Below are 24,163 nucleotides of genomic sequence, written 5' to 3'. Positions count from 1 at the left end.
CTTTCACTTTATTATATTGTCCCTAGCCTCTTACTGTCTCCTGCATTATGAGATAAGTACGCCAACCACCTCTGTAGAACAGTCTCTGACCGTTTCCTCTATTGTCTTCATCTATGACGGTCTTCTGTAGAACAGTCTCTGACCATTTCCTCTATTGTCTTCATCTATGACGGTCTTCTGTAGAACAGTCTCTGACCATTTCCTCTATTGTCTTCATCTATGACGGTCTTCTGTAGAACAGTCTCTGACCATTTCCTCTATTGTCTTCGTCTATGATGGTCTTCTGTAGAACAGTCTCTGACCATTTCCTCTGTTGTCTTCATCTATGACGGTCTTCTGTAGAACAGTCTCTGACCATTTCCTCTATTGTCTTCATCTATGACGGTCTTCTGTAGAAGTCTCTGACCATTTCCTCTGTTGTCTTCATCTATGACGGTCTTCTGTAGAACAGTCTCTGACCATTTCCTCTAGTAGGTCTTCATCTATGATGGTCTTCTGTAGAACTGTCTCTGACCATTTCCTCTATTGTCTTCGTCTATGACGGTCTTCTATAGAACTGTCTCTGACCATTTCCTCTATTGTCTTCGTCTATGACGGTCTTCTGCAGAACAGTCTCTGACCATTTCCTCTGTTGTCTTCATCTATGACGGTCTTCTGTAGAACAGTCTCTGACCATTTCCTCTATTGTCTTCATCTATGACGGTCTTCTGTAGAAGTCTCTGACCATTTCCTCTGTTGTCTTCATCTATGACGGTCTTCTATAGAACAGTCTCTGACCATTTCCTCTAGTAGGTCTTCGTCTATGACGGTCTTCTATAGAACAGTCTCTGACCATTTCCTCTAGTAGGTCTTCATCTATGACGGTCTTCTATAGAACAGTCTCTGACCATTTCCTCTATTGTCTTCGTCTATGACGGTCTTCTATAGAACTGTCTCTGACCATTTCCTCTATTGTCTTCGTCTATGACGGTCTTCTGTAGAACAGTCTCTGACCATTTCCTCTATTGTCTTCATCTATGACGGTCTTCTGTAGAAGTCTCTGACCATTTCCTCTGTTGTCTTCATCTATGACGGTCTTCTATAGAACAGTCTCTGACCATTTCCTCTAGTAGGTCTTCGTCTATGACGGTCTTCTATAGAACAGTCTCTGACCATTTCCTCTAGTAGGTCTTCATCTATGACGGTCTTCTATAGAACAGTCTCTGACCATTTCCTCTATTGTCTTCGTCTATGACGGTCTTCTATAGAACTGTCTCTGACCATTTCCTCTATTGTCTTCGTCTATGACGGTCTTCTGCAGAACAGTCTCTGACCATTTCCTCTGTTGTCTTCATCTATGACGGTCTTCTATAGAACAGTCTCTGACCATTTCCTCTGTTGTCTTCATCTATGACGGTCTTCTGCAGAACAGTCTCTGACCATTTCCTCTGTTGTCTTCATCTATGACGGTCTTCTATAGAACAGTCTCTGACCATTTCCTCTGTTGTCTTCATCTATGACGGTCTTCTGTAGAACAGTCTCTGACCATTTCCTCTGTTGTCTTCATCTATGACGGTCTTCTATAGAACAGTCTCTGACCATTTCCTCTATTGTCTTCATCTATGACGGTCTTCTGTAGAAGTCTCTGACCATTTCCTCTATTGTCTTCATCTATGACGGTCTTCTATAGAACAGTCTCTGACCATTTCCTCTATTGTCTTCATCTATGACGGTCTTCTGCAGAACAGTCTCTGACCATTTCCTCTGTTGTCTTCATCTATGACGGTCTTCTGTAGAACAGTCTCTGACCATTTCCTCTAGTAGGTCTTCATCTATGACGGTCTTCTGTAGAACAGTCTCTGACCATTTCCTCTAGTAGGTCTTCATCTATGATGGTCTTCTATAGAACAGTCTCTGACCATTTCCTCTGTTGTCTTCATCTATGACGGTCTTCTGTAGAACAGTCTCTGACCATTTCCTCTATTGTCTTCATCTATGACGGTCTTCTGTAGAAGTCTCTGACCGTTTCCTCTGTTGTCTTCATCTATGACGGTCTTCTATAGAACAGTCTCTGACCATTTCCTCTATTGTCTTCATCTATGACGGTCTTCTATAGAACAGTCTCTGACCGTTTCCTCTATTGTCTTCATCTATGACGGTCTTCTGTAGAACAGTCTCTGACCATTTCCTCTATTGTCTTCATCTATGACGGTCTTCTGTAGAAGTCTGACCATTTCCTCTGTTGTCTTCATCTATGACGGTCTTCTGTAGAACAGTCTCTGACCATTTCCTCTATTGTCTTCATCTATGACGGTCTTCTATAGAACAGTCTCTGACCATTTCCTCTGTTGTCTTCGTCTATGACGGTCTTCTGTAGAACAGTCTCTGACCATTTCCTCTAGTGTCTTCATCTATGAAGGTCTTCTATAGAACAGTCTCTGACCATTTCCTCTGTTGTCTTCGTCTATGACGGTCTTCTGTAGAACAGTCTCTGACCATTTCCTCTATTGTCTTCATCTATGACGGTCTTCTATAGAACAGTCTCTGACCGTTTCCTCTATTGTCTTCGTCTATGACGGTCTTCTATAGAACTGTCTCTGACCATTTCCTCTATTGTCTTCGTCTATGACGGTCTTCTGTAGAACAGTCTCTGACCATTTCCTCTGTTGTCTTCATCTATGACGGTCTTCTGTAGAACAGTCTCTGACCATTTCCTCTGTTGTCTTCATCTATGACGGTCTTCTATAGAACAGTCTCTGACCATTTCCTCTGTTGTCTTCGTCTATGACGGTCTTCTATAGAACAGTCTCTGACCATTTCCTCTGTTGTCTTCATCTATGACGGTCTTCTATAGAACAGTCTCTGACCATTTCCTCTATTGTCGTCATCTATGACGGTCTTCTATAGAACAGTCTCTGACCATTTCCTCTGTTGTCTTCATCTATGACGGTCTTCTATAGAACAGTCTCTGACCATTTCCTCTATTGTCTTCATCTATGACGGTCTTCTATAGAACAGTCTCTGACCATTTCCTCTATTGTCGTCATCTATGACGGTCTTCTATAGAACAGTCTCTGACCATTTCCTCTGTTGTCTTCATCTATGACGGTCTTCTATAGAACAGTCTCTGACCATTTCCTCTATTGTCTTCATCTATGACGGTCTTCTGTAGAACAGTCTCTGACCATTTCCTCTATTGTCTTCATCTATGACGGTCTTCTATAGAACAGTCTCTGACCATTTCCTCTAGTAGGTCTTCATCTATGACGGTCTTCTGTAGAACAGTCTCTGACCATTTCCTCTAGTAGGTCTTCATCTATGACGGTCTTCTGTAGAACAGTCTCTGACCATTTCCTCTGTTGTCTTCATCTATGACGGTCTTCTATAGAACAGTCTCTGACCATTTCCTCTGTTGTCTTCATCTATGACGGTCTTCTGTAGAACAGTCTCTGACCATTTCCTCTATTGTCTTCATATATGACGGTCTTCTGTAGAACAGTCTCTGACCATTTCCTCTAGTAGGTCTTCATCTATGACGGTCTTCTGTAGAACAGTCTCTGACCATTTCCTCTAGTAGGTCTTCATCTATGACGGTCTTCTGTAGAACAGTCTCTGACCATTTCCTCTATTGTCTTCATCTATGACGGTCTTCTGTAGAACAGTCTCTGACCATTTCCTCTAGTAGGTCTTCATCTATGACGGTCTTCTGTAGAACAGTCTCTGACCATTTCCTCTAGTAGGTCTTCATCTATGACGGTCTTCTATAGAACAGTCTCTGACCATTTCCTCTATTGTCTTCATCTATGACGGTCTTCTGTAGAACAGTCTCTGACCATTTCCTCTATTGTCTTCATCTATGACGGTCTTCTGTAGAACCGTCTCTGACCATTTCCTCTAGTAGGTCTTCATCTATGACGGTCTTCTATAGAACAGTCTCTGACCATTTCCTCTATTGTCTTCATCTATGACGGTCTTCTGTAGAACAGTCTCTGACCATTTCCTCTAGTAGGTCTTCATCTATGACGGTCTTCTGTAGAACAGTCTCTGACCATTTCCTCTAGTAGGTCTTCATCTATGACGGTCTTCTGTAGAACAGTCTCTGACCATTTCCTCTATTGTCTTCATCTATGACGGTCTTCTGTAGAACAGTCTCTGACCATTTCCTCTAGTAGGTCTTCATCTATGACGGTCTTCTGTAGAACAGTCTCTGACCATTTCCTCTAGTAGGTCTTCATCTATGACGGTCTTCTATAGAACAGTCTCTGACCATTTCCTCTATTGTCTTCATCTATGACGGTCTTCTGTAGAACAGTCTCTGACCATTTCCTCTATTGTCTTCATCTATGACGGTCTTCTGTAGAACAGTCTCTGATAATTTTTCATATTCTTCTTATAGGTTACAGACTGTGCACCATGGACATAGCTCTGTCCATCTCTAGGGCCCCAGAGAAAAATCCTGAAGACCGCCATAGATGAAGACTTGCTAGATGCCTAGTGCACAAAACTGAAGCATTGTTGGGGGTGGGGCTAGCTTTTGACTGCTAGTGTTCAATTCTCCTGTAGGTGGCAGTATAACCCGGTCATCTCAGAATGCTTCTGACTCTCCAGGAAAAGGATATATAAAGTCCTGTTTTGCCACCCCTCTGGCTGCTGACAATCAGGAACAAGACATGTACTATGTACTGAGATTTATGTTTGGAACAATCCGGACACAAGGCTGAGCCGCTACCAGTACAGTGCTAACAGTTTATTGGAATACACAGTGCAAAAAAGGCCAAAACCATAAATAAATATTTCCGTGTTTGTTCATTTTCCATTTTGTAACCAAGAAAGAGCTTGGCACCCCAGCCAGTTCCCTGAAATGTGTCACCGAGGGGTTAATTTACTAAAGTTAAATCCACTACAAGTGAACTCGCTGTAGATCTGAGGGGAAGCTCTGCTGATTTCTATCATCCAATCATGTGCAATGCTGTTTTTCACTTTCCTTGCATGCCCCCCTCGGATCTCCAGTGAGTGCACTTGTATTGCAGAATGTGTGTTTTCCTTTAGTAAATAAACCCCAATGTTTTCCCGAGAAGGGACTCCGATGGGTCACTCTGGCATCCATGTGGGAATGTAGAAGACAGTAAAACTCCAATGAATGGGAAGTATTGCCCCTGTATAGATCACATGTAAGGCCACATCTAGATTATGATGGACGGATATGGGTACTGTATGGAGGACACAGATCTGGTGACTTACTGAATAAAAGAAATGGATGGGGGAGGGGCTTACAATGAAAAGTTTTTTTGGGGGGGGAGGGATGGGGATAGAGACTTTGAAGGGGGTCTAACACAAACATTTATATAACTATATAGCTCAACTATAAAGATTGGCAGCCTTTTAGCTCTCAAAGTGGGGTACAGAAGACAGATATGAGTATAGGGTTGGGGGGCGCCTGCTCAATGTATCTCAAAGTATTCAGGATATCCAACATGTTTCGGTGGTGAGAGAATGCCTCTTCCTTCTTCAGGACTTACAGTCTATGGAGTGTAGTTAAATCCGGACAGTTTTTATTACACGGCTTGGTTTTGGGGGCTAAATAAAATGGAGGTGTCGCTGTATTGTCGTGGAGAAGGGGTGGCTGGAGTCCGGTTGTATTTACACTTTGTGGATTTTAGGCCATATAGAAAGGGGAGGTCTTATTCCCCCGAAACGTGTTGGATGTTCTTAATACTTTATACTGCTCACCGACCTTCACCACTGTCCTCACAAGGTGCGCCTAACCCTATAGACAGAGATAAGTATACGTCTTATGGTGCACTCACTGTGACCACATCTCTATACATTTCACCTCCATTGCAGGAGGGTCTCTGGACAATGCTTCTTTACAGATGAATACAATACAAGGCCATTGTTGGTCCAATGCTACCTTCTATCCACTAGGTCACAATGAGTTTAGGAAGGGTTTCTTTATAGTAAGGGTGGATAAGATAAGGAATCCAATACCCCCTGAGGTAGTCATTGCAGAATCAATAATGGAACTTTGATAAGTTCTTACAGCTAATAATATCCACAAATAATTATTACAGAACAGCATCATTCTGATGTCGGACATTGACTTTCTATACACCAAGACTGCTGGAGTCAGTGAGAGGTCTATCTGGGTGAACCGCGTGACTGGTATTTTGGTTGGGCAATGGTTCTAGAGGGGATGACTGGGACCTGTCCTCTGTGTGACTGGTCTGGTGGTTGGGCAATGATTCTAGGGGGACGGTTGGGTCCTATCCAATTTGTGGCTGGTCTGGTGGTTGGGCATTGATTCTAGAGGGGCTGGTTGGATCCTGGCTGGTCCTGTGGTTGGGCAATGATTCTACAGGGGCAGGTCGGGTCCTGTCTGATGTATGACTGGTCTGGTGGTTGGACAATGATTCTATAGGGGCTGGTCAGGTCCTGTCTGATGTATGACTGGTCTGGTGGTTGGACAATGATTCTATAGGGGCTGGTCAGGTCCTGTCTGATGTATGACTGGTCTGGTGGTTGGGCAATGATTCTATAGGGGCTGGTTGGGTCCTGTCTGATGTATGACTGGTCTGGTGGTTGGACAATGATTCTATAGGGGCTGGTCAGGTCCTGTCTGATGTATGACTGGTCTAGTGGTTGGACAATGATTCTATGGGGGCTGGTCAGGTCCTGTCTGATGGTTGGACAATGATTCTATAGGGGCTGGTCAGGTCCTGTCTGATGTATGACTGGTCTGGTGGTTGGACAATGATTCTATAGGGGCTGGTCAGGTCCTGTCTGATGTATGACTGGTCTGGTGGTTGGGCAATGATTCTAGGGGGGCGGTTGGGTCCTATCCACTTTGTGGCTGGTCTGGTGGTTGGACAATGATTCTATAGGGGCTGGTCAGGTCCTGTCTGATGTATGACTGGTCTGGTGGTTGGACAATGATTCTATGGGGGCTGGTCAGGTCCTGTCTGATGTATGACTGGTCTGGTGGTTGGACAATGATTCTATAGGGGCTGGTTGGGTCCTGTCTGATGTATGACTGGTCTGGTGGTTGGACAATGATTCTATAGGGGCTGGTTGGGTCCTGTCTGATGTATGACTGGTCTGGTGGTTGGACAATGATTCTATAGAAGCTGGTCAGGTCCTATCTGCTGTATGACTGGTCTGGTGGTTGAGCAATCATTCTAGAGGGGCTGGTTGGGTCCTGTCTGATGTATGACTGGTCTGGTGGTTGGACAATGATTCTATAGGGGCTGGTCAGGTCCTGTCTGATGTATGACTGGTCTGGTGGTTGGACAATGATTCTATAGGGGCTGGTTGGGTCCTGTCTGATGTATGACTGGTCTGGTGGTTGGACAATGATTCTATAGGGGCTGGTCAGGTCCTGTCTGATGTATGACTGGTCTAGTGGTTGGACAATGATTCTATGGGGGCTGGTCAGGTCCTGTCTGATGGTTGGACAATGATTCTATAGGGGCTGGTCAGGTCCTGTCTGATGTATGACTGGTCTGGTGGTTGGACAATGATTCTATAGGGGCTGGTCAGGTCCTGTCTGATGTATGACTGGTCTAGTGGTTGGACAATGATTCTATGGGGGCTGGTCAGGTCCTGTCTGATGGTTGGACAATGATTCTATAGGGGCTGGTCAGGTCCTGTCTGATGTATGACTGGTCTGGTGGTTGGACAATGATTCTATAGGGGCTGGTCAGGTCCTGTCTGATGTATGACTGGTCTGGTGGTTGGGCAATGATTCTAGGGGGACGGTTGGGTCCTATCCACTTTGTGGCTGGTCTGGTGGTTGGACAATGATTCTATAGGGGCTGGTCAGGTCCTGTCTGATGTATGACTGGTCTGGTGGTTGGACAATGATTCTATAGGGGCTGGTTGGGTCCTGTCTGATGTATGACTGGTCTGGTGGTTGGACAATGATTCTATAGGGGCTGGTCAGGTCCTGTCTGATGTATGACTGGTCTGGTGGTTGGACAATGATTCTATAGGGGCTGGTCAGGTCCTGTCTGATGTATGACTGGTCTGGTGGTTGGGCAATGATTCTAGGGGGGCGGTTGGGTCCTATCCACTTTGTGGCTGGTCTGGTGGTTGGACAATGATTCTATAGGGGCTGGTCAGGTCCTGTCTGATGTATGACTGGTCTGGTGGTTGGACAATGATTCTATGGGGGCTGGTCAGGTCCTGTCTGATGTATGACTGGTCTGGTGGTTGGACAATGATTCTATAGGGGCTGGTTGGGTCCTGTCTGATGTATGACTGGTCTGGTGGTTGGACAATGATTCTATAGGGGCTGGTTGGGTCCTGTCTGATGTATGACTGGTCTGGTGGTTGGACAATGATTCTATAGAAGCTGGTCAGGTCCTATCTGCTGTATGACTGGTCTGGTGGTTGAGCAATCATTCTAGAGGGGCTGGTTGGGTCCTGTCTGATGTATGACTGGTCTGGTGGTTGGACAATGATTCTATAGGGGCTGGTCAGGTCCTGTCTGATGTATGACTGGTCTGGTGGTTGGACAATGATTCTATAGGGGCTGGTTGGGTCCTGTCTGATGTATGACTGGTCTGGTGGTTGGACAATGATTCTATAGGGGCTGGTCAGGTCCTGTCTGATGTATGACTGGTCTAGTGGTTGGACAATGATTCTATGGGGGCTGGTCAGGTCCTGTCTGATGGTTGGACAATGATTCTATAGGGGCTGGTCAGGTCCTGTCTGATGTATGACTGGTCTGGTGGTTGGACAATGATTCTATAGGGGCTGGTCAGGTCCTGTCTGATGTATGACTGGTCTAGTGGTTGGACAATGATTCTATGGGGGCTGGTCAGGTCCTGTCTGATGGTTGGACAATGATTCTATAGGGGCTGGTCAGGTCCTGTCTGATGTATGACTGGTCTGGTGGTTGGACAATGATTCTATAGGGGCTGGTCAGGTCCTGTCTGATGTATGACTGGTCTGGTGGTTGGGCAATGATTCTAGGGGGACGGTTGGGTCCTATCCACTTTGTGGCTGGTCTGGTGGTTGGACAATGATTCTATAGGGGCTGGTCAGGTCCTGTCTGATGTATGACTGGTCTGGTGGTTGGACAATGATTCTATAGGGGCTGGTTGGGTCCTGTCTGATGTATGACTGGTCTGGTGGTTGGACAATGATTCTATAGGGGCTGGTCAGGTCCTGTCTGATGTATGACTGGTCTGGTGGTTGGACAATGATTCTATAGGGGCTGGTCAGGTCCTGTCTGATGTATGACTGGTCTGGTGGTTGGACAATGATTCTATAGGGGCTGGTCAGGTCCTGTCTGATGTATGACTGGTCTGGTGGTTGGACAATGATTCTATAGGGGCTGGTCAGGTCCTGTCTACTATATGACTGGTCTGGTGATTGAGCAATCATTCTAGAGGGGCTGGTTGGGTCCTGTCTGATGTATGACTGGTCTGGTGGTTGGACAATGATTCTATAGGGGCTGGTCAGGTCCTGTCTGATGTATGACTGGTCTGGTGGTTGGACAATGATTCTATAGGGCTGGTCAGGTCCTGTCTGATGTATGACTGGTCTGGTGGTTGGACAATGATTCTATAGGGGCTGGTCAGGTCCTGTCTGATGTATGACTGGTCTGGTGGTTGGACAATGATTCTATAGAAGCTGGTCAGGTCCTATCTGCTGTATGACTGGTCTGGTGCTTGGACAATGATTCTATAGGGGCTAGTCGGGTCCTGTCCACTGTAGTTGGGCAATGACTCTAGAGGAGCTGGTCGGGTCCTATCTGCTGTATGATTGGTCTGATGGTCGGGCAATGATTCTAGAGGGGCTGGTTGGGTCCTGTGCGCTGTAGTTGGGCCTTTCTTTGGTTGGGAAGCTCTTCTAGCAGTCGGAGAGAAAGGTGAGTTCTGCGGTGTGTGATGAGATTGGAGCTGTTGGAGAAACATTTCCCACACTCTGGACAGGAGAATGGCTTCTCCCCAGTGTGGACACGTCGATGTCGGAGTAGATGGGGGTTGCTGGTGAAGAACTTGCCGCAGTCCAAGCACATGAACGGGCGCTCTCCTGAGTGTGTGCGTTGATGTTTGAGAAGGTTGGAGTCCTGGTTAAACCTTCTGCCACACTCGGCGCACTCGAATGGTTTCTCTCCAGTGTGAATTCGGAGGTGGCGAACCAGGTGGGGGTTTCGGGCAAAGCGTTTCCCACACTGGTGGCAGGCGAAGGGTTTTTCTCCTGTGTGAGTCCTCTGGTGCATGAGAAGGTTGGAGCTGCTGGAAAAGAATTTTCCGCATTCTGTACACTTGAAGGGTCGCTCACCAGTGTGTGTCCGCTTGTGGCGGACTAGATGTGGACCACATGAAAAACACTTCCCACATTCTAAACATACAAAGGACTTCTCCCCCAAGGCCTGAGCACCGGGGGCACTTGTAGAGTTATGATAGGATAATGAGGTTCCATCCATCTGTGGCGGCTCCATGTCCCAGGAGGCCAGCTGACTAGAGCCTCCTTCACAAGTACTCAGAGCTGGCATGTAGATATTATCTGATAAGTTTCCATCACTAAACGCAGAGCCAGACTGGTCCTTAAAGTTCTGAGACATATAATCTGATTGTCTGTTACCTGCTGGGCTGTAAAAGTCACCAAGATTTGCTTCCTCAAATAATCCACCTTCCTCTTTAATGTCACCAGATGTAAAAAGTCTGTGATTTATGGGTGTATACACATCAGAGTCTAGGTCCTCATCCCCTGAGTAGGGTTCCTCCTTAACAATGGTAGTTGTGTACTCATCAGGATCTAGCGGTATAGCAACATCAGTGCTGGGAAGTTCTTCCTCGTCACTTGAGTGGGGTGGCCCCTTCACATAATTACACGTGAAAGGAGTAGGGACCGTTGTGTAAAGACTAGCAGTGGTAAGACTGCCATGTACAGGTGAGTAGGCTTCCTCTTTACGAAGTTCCGATGTACATACAGCTGGTGTATAAATCTCCATGCTGAGAAGACTTTCAGAACGGGAATGCAATTCTTCAGTGAAGGAATATTGTGTGGTGTGTGGAGAATCCTCCTTTTCCTCCACCATGTTCTTCACCAATGTTCTCTGCACCTCGTCTGCTTCAAGAACGTTCATATCTTCTCCATGACTGTTAATTCCAGTGCTGTTGCTGTATATGGAGGGACGGCTATGGAAATCTTCAGGTGTCAAATATTTGGTTGGAGGTCCACCTGCATGATATAAGGATACAGTGTTATCATCATATTCCATGTCTTAAAGCGGAGCTCCACCCTAAAGTGGACCTTCCGCTCATCGGAACCCTCCCCCCCCCTCCGGTGCCACAATCGGCACCTTTCAGGGGGGAGGGGGGTGCAGTTACCTGGATAATCCAGGTAACTGCACCCACTTCCGGGACAGCTCTCTGCGGAAAGGGGCGTAACTTACGCCCCTTTCCGCAAGTGCCCGCCCCTTCCCGCAAGTGCCCCGCTGCCTGCTGGGAAACACACAGCTCCCAGAGGCAGCGGGGAGCGTCCTTATTGCGCAGCGCAATTCGCGCATGCGCAGTAGGGAACCGGGAAATGAAGCCGAAAGGCTCCATTTCCTGATTCCCATACCCAAGATGGCGGCGGCAGCACTCGAGTGTCGATCTAGAGATCGGCTTCGGGTGCCGACATCGCGGGCGCGCTGGACAGGTAAGTGTCACTATTTTAAAAGTCAGCAGCTGCAGTATTTGTAGCTGCTGGCTTTTAAAAAAAAAAAAAAAAACGCGGAGTCCCGGTGGACTCCCGCTTTAATAACAGCAACTAGGCTTGTGCAATTCATTTAGTAACGAATCGAAATTCGGCCGAATTTTGCATCTTTCGGACATTCGGATGAATCCGAATAAAAGAATAACAAATTACAACGAATACGAAAGAAATATAACGAATGAATTCGACATGATTCGACATTATTTCAACCGCATTCGAAAATATTTTGTGACCCGACTTTAGGGCCATGTATCTCGGGGTCACTTGGAGCTAGACACTTCAAATTTGGATATGTTGTATTGCTAGTATTATTGTGTTTGCATACCAAATTTGGGGTTTCTAGCTATAAGAGACCCCGAGATATGTGGCCCCAAAATCGGGTCACAAAATGTTATTAGTTAGAGCAGAGAATTACATTTTGCGACCCGATTTTGGGGCCACATATCTTGGGGTCACTTATAGCTAGAAACCCCAAATTTGGTATGCAAACACAATAATACTAGCAATACAACATATCCAAATTTGGAGTTTCTAGCACCAAGTGACCCCGAGATACATGGCCCTAAAGTTGGGTCACAAAATATTTTCGAATGCGGTTGAAATAATGTCGAAACATGTTGAAATCATTTCGAATGCGGTAGAAATATTTTCGAATTTGGTTGAAATATTTTCGAATGTGGCCGATTTTTCTAATTCGGTAGAAAACTAAACGAAATCCGAAAACGAATTTAAGGAAGTTAACGAATTAAAACGAAACGAAACTAAACAAATTTTTTTCCTTTTGCACATGTCTAATAGCAACACAAAAATTAGTGTAATCTCTTACCCGGAGCCGGGAGGGTGTGGTGGTCCTCCGTCATGACGTCCTTGTAGAGATCCTTGTGTCCTTCTAAATACTCCCACTCCTCCATGGAGAAATAGACAGTGACATCCTGACACCTTATAGGAACCTGACACACACAATGATACAGTCACCATCCAGACACATCCCTTGCCTGTTACTGGATAATGTCTCCGCACCGCTCACCTCTCCTGTCAGCAGCTCGATGATCCTGTTGGCCAGTTCCAGGATCTTCTTCTTCTTGTTCCTTTCAGGTGTCACACAGCGAGGTGGAGGAACTGTGGCCGAGCTCTGCCGTAATCAGAGACAAAATATAAAAACTGAATCATTTGATCATTGCTCAAACGCCAGACAATTTCACAACCCAGTAACCTATAAATTAGGGATGCACCGAAATTTCGGCCGCCGAAACATATCGGCCGAAAATGCCCTTTTCGGCAATTTGCCGAAAGAGAAAAATGGCCGATAATGGAGCCGAAAATGGGGCGTGGCCTGGGTGGGGACGGGGCTCCGTCCCCCCGCCCCTGGTGACGCCCATCATGGGGGGTGTATAGCGCAGGAGAGCCGCCTCCGCCGCCTGTTTGATCACAGCGCCGGGAACATCACAGCTTTCATTTCAATAGCTGTGTGTTCCCGGCCGCGCGCCGTCACACGCAGCCCCTCCCCCTTGTCCGGGCACTTTGATGGACAGGATTGGACGGATGATCTGTCTATCAAAGTGCCCGGACAAGGGGGAGGGGCTGCGTGTGACGGCGCGCGTCCGGGAACACACAGCTATTGAAATGAAAGCTGTGATGTTCCCGGCGCTGTGATCAAACAGGCGGCGGAGGCGGCTCTCTTCCCTACACAGGCTGCAACAAAAGGGGACACACAGGCTGCAAAGGGGGACACACTGGACACAAGGGGACACACAGCTATTGAAATGAAAGCTGTGATGTTCCCGGCGCTGTAATCAAACAGGCGGCGGAGGCGGCTCTCTTCTCTGCACAGGCTGGCTGCAAAATGGCACACTGGCTGCAAAATGGCACACTGGCTGCAAAATGGCACACTGGCTGCAAAATGGCACACTGGCTGCAATGGGGCACACTGGCTGCAAAATGGCACACTGGCTGCAATGGGGCACACTGGCTGCAAAATGGCACTGGCTGCAATGAGGCACACTGGCTGCAATGGGGCACACTGGCTGCAATGGGGCACACTGGCTGCAATGGGGCACACTGGCTGCAATGAGGCACACTGGCTGCAATGGGGCACACTGGCTGCAATGGGGCACACTGGCTGCAATGGGGCACAGGCACACTGGCTGCAATGGGGGATGTCTCCTGTTACTGTACCACGTCCTCTGTCTCTGACCATCTCCTGTACCATGTCCCCAGTCTGACCATCTTCTGTACCATGTCCCCAGTCTCTGACCATCTCCTGTACCACATCCCCAGTCTGACCATCTCCTGTACCGTGTCCCCAGTCTCTGACCACCTCCTGTACCATGCCAGCAGTCTCTGACCATCTCCTGTACCATGTCCCCAGTCTCTGACCATCTCCTGTACCATGTCTCCAGTCTCTGACCATCTCCTGTACCATGTCCCCAGTCTCTGACCATCTCCTGTACCATGTCCTCAGTCTCTGACCATCTCCTGTACCATGTCCCCAGTCTCTGACCACCTGTACCATGTCCCCAGTCTCTGACCATCTCCTGTACCATGTCCCCTGTCTCTGACCACCTCCTGTACCATGTCCCCAGTCTCTGACCATCTCCTGTACCGTGTCCCCAGTCTCTGACCACCTCCTGTACCATGTCCCCTGTCTCTGACCACCTCCTGTACCATGTCCCCAGTCTCTGACCACCTCCTGTACCATGTCTCCAGTCTCTGACCACCTCCTGTATAAAAATATTTTTTAAAAACAGTCATTTTCGGTATCGGTGCCGTTTCGGTTTTCGGCCTAGTGTATTTTTCATTTTCGGTATCGGCACCAAAAAAAACATTCGGTGCATCCCTACTATCAATGCCTTCATACTGTCTACGTGGGTCAGCCATTTCCAGGCAGGTTCTAGTGGAGTCACACCTGTACCAGATAATAAGGCTCTGAAATGTTTCCTTACCCTCTGTGCCACACAGGATTTTTGTACCCAATGTATAGCCCTTTCTTAAGAGTTCCTCAAGGGACACAGAATTAGTAGAATCAGAAACATCCTAAAGGTGTGTGGACACTATAAGAAAATTGAGCTATCATTGTTTTTTTTCTCGATGTTTCACAGCAAGTCAGACCAGAGAAAGGAAATAGTGTATGAAAATTCTCGTACAACAAAGGCTTTTTTTTATCGTTTCTGATCACGTGCAGTCTTTCGTATCTGATTTTTCTCGTACAAAAATCATTTATTTGTTCTGTTCACATACGAGAAAACTTTTGAAATTTGTCCATTTGGAAATTTTCATTTGCAAAATTTGAACGATCGGAAAATATTTGTTCCGATTTTCTCATAGTGTGTACACCACTTAAGGCAGCCAGCAGGTTGAAAGGGGAAAAAAAAACTGACCTGACTCCCACATCCACACATTCAATGGAATCCTCCCCGCAGTGTGATTGCTTTTTGGCTTCCCCACTGTCAGAAGACACTGACCAGCTCTACAGCCTATAGCCTACAGCACTGATCGAGAGGAGATTTTCCAGCAGGGAGGTTTCACAGAAACTTGGATGTGCTAGAAAGAAGCTGACCTGCAAGTCCTTGATGTCCTCAGTGGCCAGGTAGTCTCCCAGACAGAAGGAGGCAGTGACTGACCAGTGGGATTCCAGGCAAAATCTTTCCATCCAAATAAAGACATTGGGTGCTTAGAGCCCTTTCTGGCTTTGGAAACAATGAACAGGTTTCAGTAAAAACCTTGAAAATTTGAGGAACAACATCAATGATTCCTTGACCCAGAACATTTATTAGATCATCCCCAACCAAAGGCCACAGCTGAAGGAACCACTATTAGATCATCCCCAACCAAAGGCCTCAGCTAGAGGAATCACTATTAGATCATCCCCAACCAAAGGCCTCAGCTAGAGGAATCACTATTAGATCATCCCCAACCAAAGGCCTCAGCTAGAGGAATCACTATTAGATCATCCCCAACCAAAGGCCACAGCTGAAGGAACCACTATTAGATCATCCCCAACCAAAGGCCTCAGCTAGAGGAATCACTATTAGATCATCCCCAACCAAAGGCCTCAGCTAGAGGAATCACTATTAGATCATCCCCAACCAAAGGCCACAGCTAGAGGAATCACTATTAGATCATCCCCAACCAAAGGCCTCAGCTAGAGGAATCACTATTAGATCATTCCCAACCAAAGGCCTCAGCTAGAGGAATCACTATTAGATCATCCCCAACCAAAGGCCTCAGCTAGAGGAATCACTATTAGATCATCCCCAACCAAAGGCCACAGCTAGAGGAATCACTATTAGATCATCCCCAACCAAAGGCCACAGCTAGAGGAATCACTATTAGATCATTCCCAACCAAAGGCCTCAGCTAGAGGAATCACTATTAGATCATCCCCAACCAAAGGCCTCAGCTAGAGGAATCACTATTAGATCATTCCCAACCAAAGGCCTCAGCTAGAGGAATCACTATTAGATCATCCCCAACCAAAGGCCTCAGCTAGAGGAATCACTATTAGATCATCCCCAACCAAAGGCCACAGCTAGAGGAATCACTATTAGATCATCCCCAACCAAAGGCCTCAGCTAGAGGAATCACTATTAGATCATCCCCAACCAAAGGCCACAGCTAGAGGAATCACTATTAGATCATCCCCAACCAAAGGCCACAGCTAGAGGAATCACTATTAGATCATCCCCAACCAAAGGCCACAGCTAGAGGAATCACTATTAGATCATTCCCAACCAAAGGCCTCAGCTAGAGGAATCACTATTAGATCATCCCCCAACCAAAGGCCTCAGCTAGAGGAATCACTATTAGATCATTCCCAACCAAAGGCCTCAGCTAGAGGAATCACTATTAGATCATCCCCAACCAAAGGCCTCAGCTAGAGGAATCACTATTAGATCATCCCCAACCAAAGGCCACAGCTAGAGGAATCACTATTAGATCATCCCCAACCAAAGGCCACAGCTAGAGGAATCACTATTAGATCATCCCCCAACCAAAGGCCTCAGCTAGAGGAATCACTATTAGATCATCCCCAACCAAAGGCCTCAGCTAGAGGAATCACTATTAGATCATCCCCAACCAAAGGCCTCAGCTAGAGGAATCACTATTAGATCATCCCCAACCAAAGGCCTCAGCTAGAGGAATCACTATTAGATCATTCCCAACCAAAGGCCTCAGCTAGAGGAATCACTATTAGATCATTCCCAACCAAAGGCCTCAGCTAGAGGAATCACTATTAGATCATCCCCAACCAAAGGCCTCAGCTAGAGGAATCACTATTAGATCATTCCCAACCAAAGGCCTCAGCTAGAGGAATCACTATTAGATCATTCCCAACCAAAGGCCTCAGCTAGAGGAATCACTATTAGATCATCCCCCAACCAAAGGCCTCAGCTAGAGGAATCACTATTAGATCATTCCCAACCAAAGGCCTCAGCTAGAGGAATCACTATTAGATCATCCCCAACCAAAGGCCTCAGCTAGAGGAATCACTATTAGATCATCCCCAACCAAAGGCCACAGCTAGAGGAATCACTATTAGATCATCCCCAACCAAAGGCCACAGCTAGAGGAATCACTATTAGATCATCCCCAACCAAAGGCCTCAGCTAGAGGAATCACTATTAGATCATCCCCCAACCAAAGGCCTCAGCTAGAGGAATCACTATTAGATCATTCCCAACCAAAGGCCTCAGCTAGAGGAATCACTATTAGATCATTCCCAACCAAAGGCCTCAGCTAGAGGAATCACTATTAGATCATCCCCCAACCAAAGGCCTCAGCTAGAGGAATCACTATTAGATCATCCCCAACCAAAGGCCACAGCTAGAGGAATCACTATTAGATCATCCCCAACCAAAGGCCTCAGCTAGAGGAATCACTATTAGATCATTCCCAACCAAAGGCCTCAGCTAGAGGAATCACTATTAGATCATCCCCAACCAAAGGCCTCAGCTAGAGGAATCACTATTAGATCATCCCCAACCAAAGGCCTCAGCTAGAGGAATCACTATTAGATCATTCCCAACCAAAGGCCTCAGCTAGAGGAATCACTATTAGATCATCCCCAACCAAAGGCCACAGCTAGAGGAATCACTATTAGATCATTCCCAACCAAAGGCCTCAGCTAGAGGAATCACTATTAGATCATCCCCAACCAAAGGCCTCAGCTAGAGGAATCACTATTAGATCATCCCCAACCAAAGGCCTCAGCTAGAGGAATCACTATTAGATCATTCCCAACCAAAGGCCTCAGCTAGAGGAATCACTATTAGATCATCCCCCAACCAAAGGCCTCAGCTAGAGGAATCACTATTAGATCATCCCCAACCAAAGGCCTCAGCTAGAGGAATCACTATTAGATCATCCCCAACCAAAGGCCTCAGCTAGAGGAATCACTATTAGATCATTCCCAACCAAAGGCCTCAGCTAGAGGAATCACTATTAGATCATCCCCCAACCAAAGGCCTCAGCTAGAGGAATCACTATTAGATCATCCCCAACCAAAGGCCTCAGCTAGAGGAATCACTATTAGATCATCCCCAACCAAAGGCCTCAGCTAGAGGAATCACTATTAGATCATCCCCCAACCAAAGGCCTCAGCTAGAGGAATCACTATTAGATCATCCCCAACCAAAGGCCTCAGCTAGAGGAATCACTATTAGATCATTCCCAACCAAAGGCCACAGCTAGAGGAATCACTATTAGATCATTCCCAACCAAAGGCCACAGCTAGAGGAATCACTATTAGATCATTCCCAACCAAAGGCCTCAGCTAGAGGAAACACTATTAGATCATCCCCAACCAAAGGCCTCAGCTAGAGGAATCACTATTAGATCATTCCCAACCAAAGGCCTCAGCTAGAGGAATCACTATTAGATCATTCCCAACCAAAGGCCTCAGCTAGAGGAATCACTATTAGATCATCCCCAACCAAAGGCCTCAGCTAGAGGAATCACTATTAGATCATCCCCAACCAAAGGCCACAGCTAGAGGAATCACTATTAGATCATTCCCAACCAAAGGCCTCAGCTAGAGGAATCACTATTAGATCATCCCCAACCAAAGGCCTCAGCTAGAGGAATCACTATTAGATCATCCCCCAACCAAAGGCCAGAGTTGAGGAAACACTATTAGATCATCCCCAACCAAAGCCACAGCTGAAGGAACCACTGTTAGATCATCCCCAACCAAAGGCCATAGCTAGAGGAATCACTATTAGATCATCCCCAACCAACAGCCACATCTGGAGGAACCTCTATTAGATCATTCCCAACCAAAGGCCACAGCTTGAGCAACCTGTTAGTGTTTCCTCAAGCTGTGGCCTTTGGTTAGGTATTATCTAAAAGAGGTTCCTCAAGCTATGGCCTTTGGTTGGGGATAATCTAATAGTGGTTCCTCCAGCTGGGGCCTTTGCTTGGGGATGATCTAATAGATGTTCCTCCAGCCGCCCCCCTCCATCCCACAATATACCAACCTCTCTGCAAAGACTGTCTTCATGCTGCCTTGGCAAAACTTCCAGGTCAATGAATCATTGATGTTGTTCCTCAAATTTTAAAGTTTTTTTACACAAACCTATTCATTGTTCCCAAAGCCAAAAGGGGCCCTAAGCACCCGCTGTGGCCTTTGGTTGGGGATGATCTAATAGTGGTTCATTAAGCTGTGGCTTTAAGTTGTGGATGATCTGATAGTTATACCACGAGCTGTGGACTTTGGTTGGGGGTGATCTAAACATGGTTCTTCCAGCTGGGGCCTTTGGTTGGGGATGATCTAATAGTGTTTCCTCAAGCTGTGGCCTTTGGTTGGGGATGATCTATGAGATCATCCCCAACCAAAGGCCCCAGCTAGAGGAACCTCTATTACATCATCCCCAACCAAAGGCCCCATCATGAGGATCCTCTATTACAGTGATGGTGAACCTTGGCACCTCAGATGTTTTGGAACTACATTTCCCATGATTCTCAACTACACTGTAGAGTGCATGAGCATCATGGGAATTGTATATCATCCCCAACCAAAGGCCACAGCTTGAGGAACCACTATTAGATCATCCCCAACCAAAGGCCACAAGACGAGGAACCTCTTTTAGATCATCCCTAACCAAGGGTGTAAGCTTGAGAAACCTCTATTAGATTATTCCTAACCAAAGGCCCTAGCTGAAGGAACCACTTTTAGATGATCGTCCTAAACCAAAGACCACAGCTTGAGGAAACTCTATTAGATCATCCCCAACCAAAAGCCACAGCTTGAGGAACCACTATTAGATAATCCCCAACCAAAGGTCCCAGCTGGAGGAACCACTATTAGATCATTCCTAACCAAAGGCCACAGCTGGAGGATCCTCTATTACATCATCTCCAATCAAATGCCACAGTTTGAGGAACCACTATTAGATCATCCCCAACCAAAATCCACTGCTGGAGGAACCACTATTAGATCATTCCTAACCAAAGGCCACAGCTGGAGGATCCTCTATTACATCATCTCCAATCAAATGCCACAGTTTGAGGAACCACTATTAGATCATCCCCAACCAAAATCCACTGCTGGAGGAACCACTATTAGATCATCCTAAACCAAAGGCCACAGCTTGAGGAACCTCTATTAAATCATCTCCATCCAAAGAACAAAGGTTGAAGAACCTCTATTACATTATCCCCAACCAAAGGATACAGCTAGAGGAACCAATATTAGATCATCCCCAACCAGAGGACACAGCTGGAGGAATCAATATTAGATCATCCCCAACCAAAGGCCACATCATGAGGAGCCTCTATTACATCATTTCCAATCAAAGGCCACAGCTTGAGGAACCACTATTAGATCATCCCCAGCCAAAAGCCCCAGCTGGAAGAACCACTATTAGATCATCCCCAACCAAAAACCACAGCCTGAGGAACCACTATTAGACCATCCCCTGCCAAAACCCCCTGCTGGAAAAACCACTATTAGACCATCCCCAACCAAAATCCACTGCTGGAGGAACCACTATTAGATCATCCTAAACCAAAGGCCACAGCTTGAGGAACCTCTATTAAATCATCTCCATCCAAAGGCCACAGCTTGAGGAACCTCTATTAAATCATCTCCATCCAAAGGCCACAGCTTGAGGAACCTCTATTAAATCATCTCCATCCAAAGAACAAAGGTTGAAGAACCTCTATTACATTATCCCCAACCAAAGGATACAGCTAGAGGAACCAATATTAGATCATCCCCAACCAGAGGACACAGCTGGAGGAATCAATATTAGATCATCCCCAACCAAAGGCCACATCATGAGGAGCCTCTATTACATCATTTCCAATCAAAGGCCACAGCTTGAGGAACCTCTATTAGACCATCCCCTGCCAAAAGCCCCAGCTGGAAGAACCACTATTAGACCATCCCCAACCAAAAACCACAGCTTGAGGAACCACTAGTAGATCATCCCCAATCAAAGGCCACAGCTTGAGGAACCACTATTAGATCATCCCCAATCAAAAGCCACAGCTTGAGGAACCACTATTAGATCATCCCCAACCAAAAGCCCCAGCTGGAAGAACCGCTATTAGACCATCCCCGACCAAAGGCCACCTCATTATTTATTTATTAAAATGCTTAACCTACGCAGTCTTATCCCAAGGCTTCAATGCGCAAAACAAAAGACATTGACATTAAAAGACCTTAGAAGATACAACATAAAAAAGTAAAAGCCTGGAGGTCTGTCCATCACACCCCATTAAAATTAGGTGACTCCAAAAGCTTGTACAAAAAGGAAAGGTTTTCAATTTCTTTTGGGATTTCAGAAAGTCATTCTCAAGTCTCAGTTTCAGAGGCAAGGAGTTCCAAAATTCTTCACTTCACTCGTTCTCCCTCCGCATATTTTCTTTTTGAATTTTGGAATCTTCAATTTGGCCAAGTTCGCTGATCTCAGGGATCGGGTGGGCACATACTTGATGAATTTTTCCTTCAGGTACTCTGGGCCACATCCATGCAATGGCTTATGGACAAGACATCCCGTTTTGAACAGAACCCGTTCTTTCACAGGCAGCCTTTGGTTGGGGATGATGTAATAGAGGATCCTCATCATGTGGCCTTTGGTTGGGGATGATGTAAACGAGGTTCCTCCAGCTGTGTCTTTGGTTGGGGAGGATCTAATAGTGGTTCCTCCAGCTGTGTCCTTTGGGGATGATGTAATCGAGGTTCTTTAAGCTTTGGTCTTTGGATGGAGATGATCTACTAGAGCAGGGATCCTCAAACTACGGCCCTCCAGCTGTTGCGAAACTACACATCCCACGAGGCATTGTAAAACTCTGACATTCACAGACATGACTAGGCATGATGGGAATTGTAGTTCCTGAACAACTGGAGGGCCATAGTTTGAAGACCCATGCACTAGAGGTTCCTCCATCCTCTATTACATCATCTCCAATCAAAGGCCACAGCTTGAGGAACCTCTATTACATCATCCCCAAAGGACACAGCTGGAGGAACCTCTATTAGATCATCCAATGACAGGACATTTGTTTGTTTTGTTTCCCTCAATTGGTGGCAAGGTTTATCTAAACTCAACTTGCAAGATTCTCCTGAACAGAACAGCGAAGGGTCAACCTCAATCTATCCTATCTGGAAATATTCAATGAGCCCCGTGGGGAGGGGGAGGGGGGGTGTTGTGGCCACACACTGTGCTGGACATTATCAAGGCCAGACTGACAACTAAAACCTACAACTCCAAATGAAAAAAGTCAGAACTTTTATGGACTCTTTTCTAGAAGCACGAACATTCTGAAAGAAAAGCTTCTCCAGAATCCTCCCCATTGCTCCAGACCTCAGGTCTGTGTTTTATTAATAGAGATAAGAGTGATGTCATGTGACCTCCCAGAATCCTCCTCACCTCTCCGGTCAGGTCTGTGTTTTATTAATAGAGATAAGAGGGATGTCATGTGACCTCCCAGAATCCTCCTCTCCTCTCTGGTCAGGTCTGTGTTTTATTAATAGAGATAAGAGGGATGTCATGTGACCTCCCAGAATCCTCCTCACCTCTCCGGTCAGGTCTGTGTTTTATTAATAGAGATGAGAGTGATGTCATGTGACCTCCCAGAATCCTCCTCACCTCTCCGGTCAGGTCTGTGTTTTATTAATAGAGATAAGAGGGATGTCATGTGACCTCCCAGAATCCTCCTCACCTCTCCGGTCAGGTCTGTGTTTTATTAATAGAGATAAGAGTGATGTCATGTGACCTCCCAGAATCCTCCTCACCTCTCCGGTCAGGTCTGTGTTTTATTAATAGAGATAAGAGTGATGTCATGTGACCTCCCAGAATCCTCCTCTCCTCTCTGGTCAGGTCTGTGTTTTATTAATAGAGATAAGAGGGATGTCATGTGACCTCCCAGAATCCTCCTCACCTCTCCGGTCAGGTCTGTGTTTTATTAATAGAGATAAGAGTGATGTCATGTGACCTCCCAGAATCCTCCTCACCTCTCCGGTCAGGTCTGTGTTTTATTAATAGAGATAAGAGTGATGTCATGTGACCTCCCAGAATCCTCCTCTCCTCTCTGGTCAGGTCTGTGTTTTATTAATAGAGATAAGAGGGATGTCATGTGACCTCCCAGAATCCTCCTCTCCTCTCTGGTCAGGTCTGTGTTTTATTAATAGAGATAAGAGGGATGTCATGTGACCTCCCAGAATCCTCCTCACCTCTCCGGTCAGGTCTGTGTTTTATTAATAGAGATAAGAGTGATGTCATGTGACCTCCCAGAATCCTCCTCACCTCTCCGGTCAGGTCTGTGTTTTATTAATAGAGATAAGAGTGATGTCATGTGACCTCCCAGAATCCTCCTCTCCTCTCTGGTCAGGTCTGTGTTTTATTAATAGAGATAAGAGGGATGTCATGTGACCTCCCAGAATCCTCCTCTCCTCTCTGGTCAGGTCTGTGTTTTATTAATAGAGATAAGAGGGATGTCATGTGACCTCCCAGAATCCTCCTCACCTCTCCGGTCAGGTCTGTGTTTTATTAATAGAGATAAGAGTGATGTCATGTGACCTCCCAGAATCCTCCTCACCTCTCCGGTCAGGTCTGTGTTTTATTAATAGAGATAAGAGTGATGTCATGTGACCTCCCAGAATCCTCCTCACCTCTCCGGTCAGGTCTGTGTTTTATTAATAGAGATGAGAGTGATGTCATGTGACCTCCCAGAATCCTCCTCACCTCTCCGGTCAGGTCTGTGTTTTATTAATAGAGATAAGAGGGATGTCATGTGACCTCCCAGAATCCTCCTCACCTCTCCGGTCAGGTCTGTGTTTTATTAATAGAGATAAGAGTGATGTCATGTGACCTCCCAGAATCCTCCTCACCTCTCCGGTCAGGTCTGTGTTTTATTAATAGAGATGAGAGTGATGTCATGTGACCTCCCAGAATCCTCCTCACCTCTCCGGTCAGGTCTGTGTTTTATTAATAGAGATGAGAGTGATGTCATGTGACCTCCCAGAATC

At 46.3% G+C, this 24,163-nt stretch overlaps 1 protein-coding gene across 1 annotated transcript in view; it reads right to left on the bottom strand.

The window, feature by feature from the left end:
* Positions 1-4,711: 4,711 nt before the first annotated feature.
* LOC143960001 (uncharacterized) overlaps positions 4,712-24,163 on the bottom strand; it is a 36,552-nt gene continuing 17,100 nt past the window's right edge. Inside the window, exons 3-5 of the mRNA XM_077468251.1 lie at positions 12,719-12,823; positions 12,518-12,641; positions 4,712-11,172 (exon numbers count right to left, since the gene is read on the bottom strand). Coding sequence (XP_077324377.1) covers positions 9,773-11,172; positions 12,518-12,641; positions 12,719-12,823 — 1,629 coding nt within the window. The 3' untranslated portion in view covers positions 4,712-9,772. The remainder of the gene's footprint in view (positions 11,173-12,517; positions 12,642-12,718; positions 12,824-24,163) is intronic.

This window comes from Lithobates pipiens, unplaced genomic scaffold (assembly GCF_037356315.1).
Source record: "Lithobates pipiens isolate NorthernLeopardFrog02 unplaced genomic scaffold, aLitPip1_a1.2 Scaffold_79, whole genome shotgun sequence".
NCBI classification, from domain to species: Eukaryota; Metazoa; Chordata; class Amphibia; order Anura; family Ranidae; genus Lithobates; species Lithobates pipiens.
The sequence above is the reverse complement of the archived record's forward strand: the minus strand, read 5'-3'. Positions and strand labels throughout refer to the sequence as shown.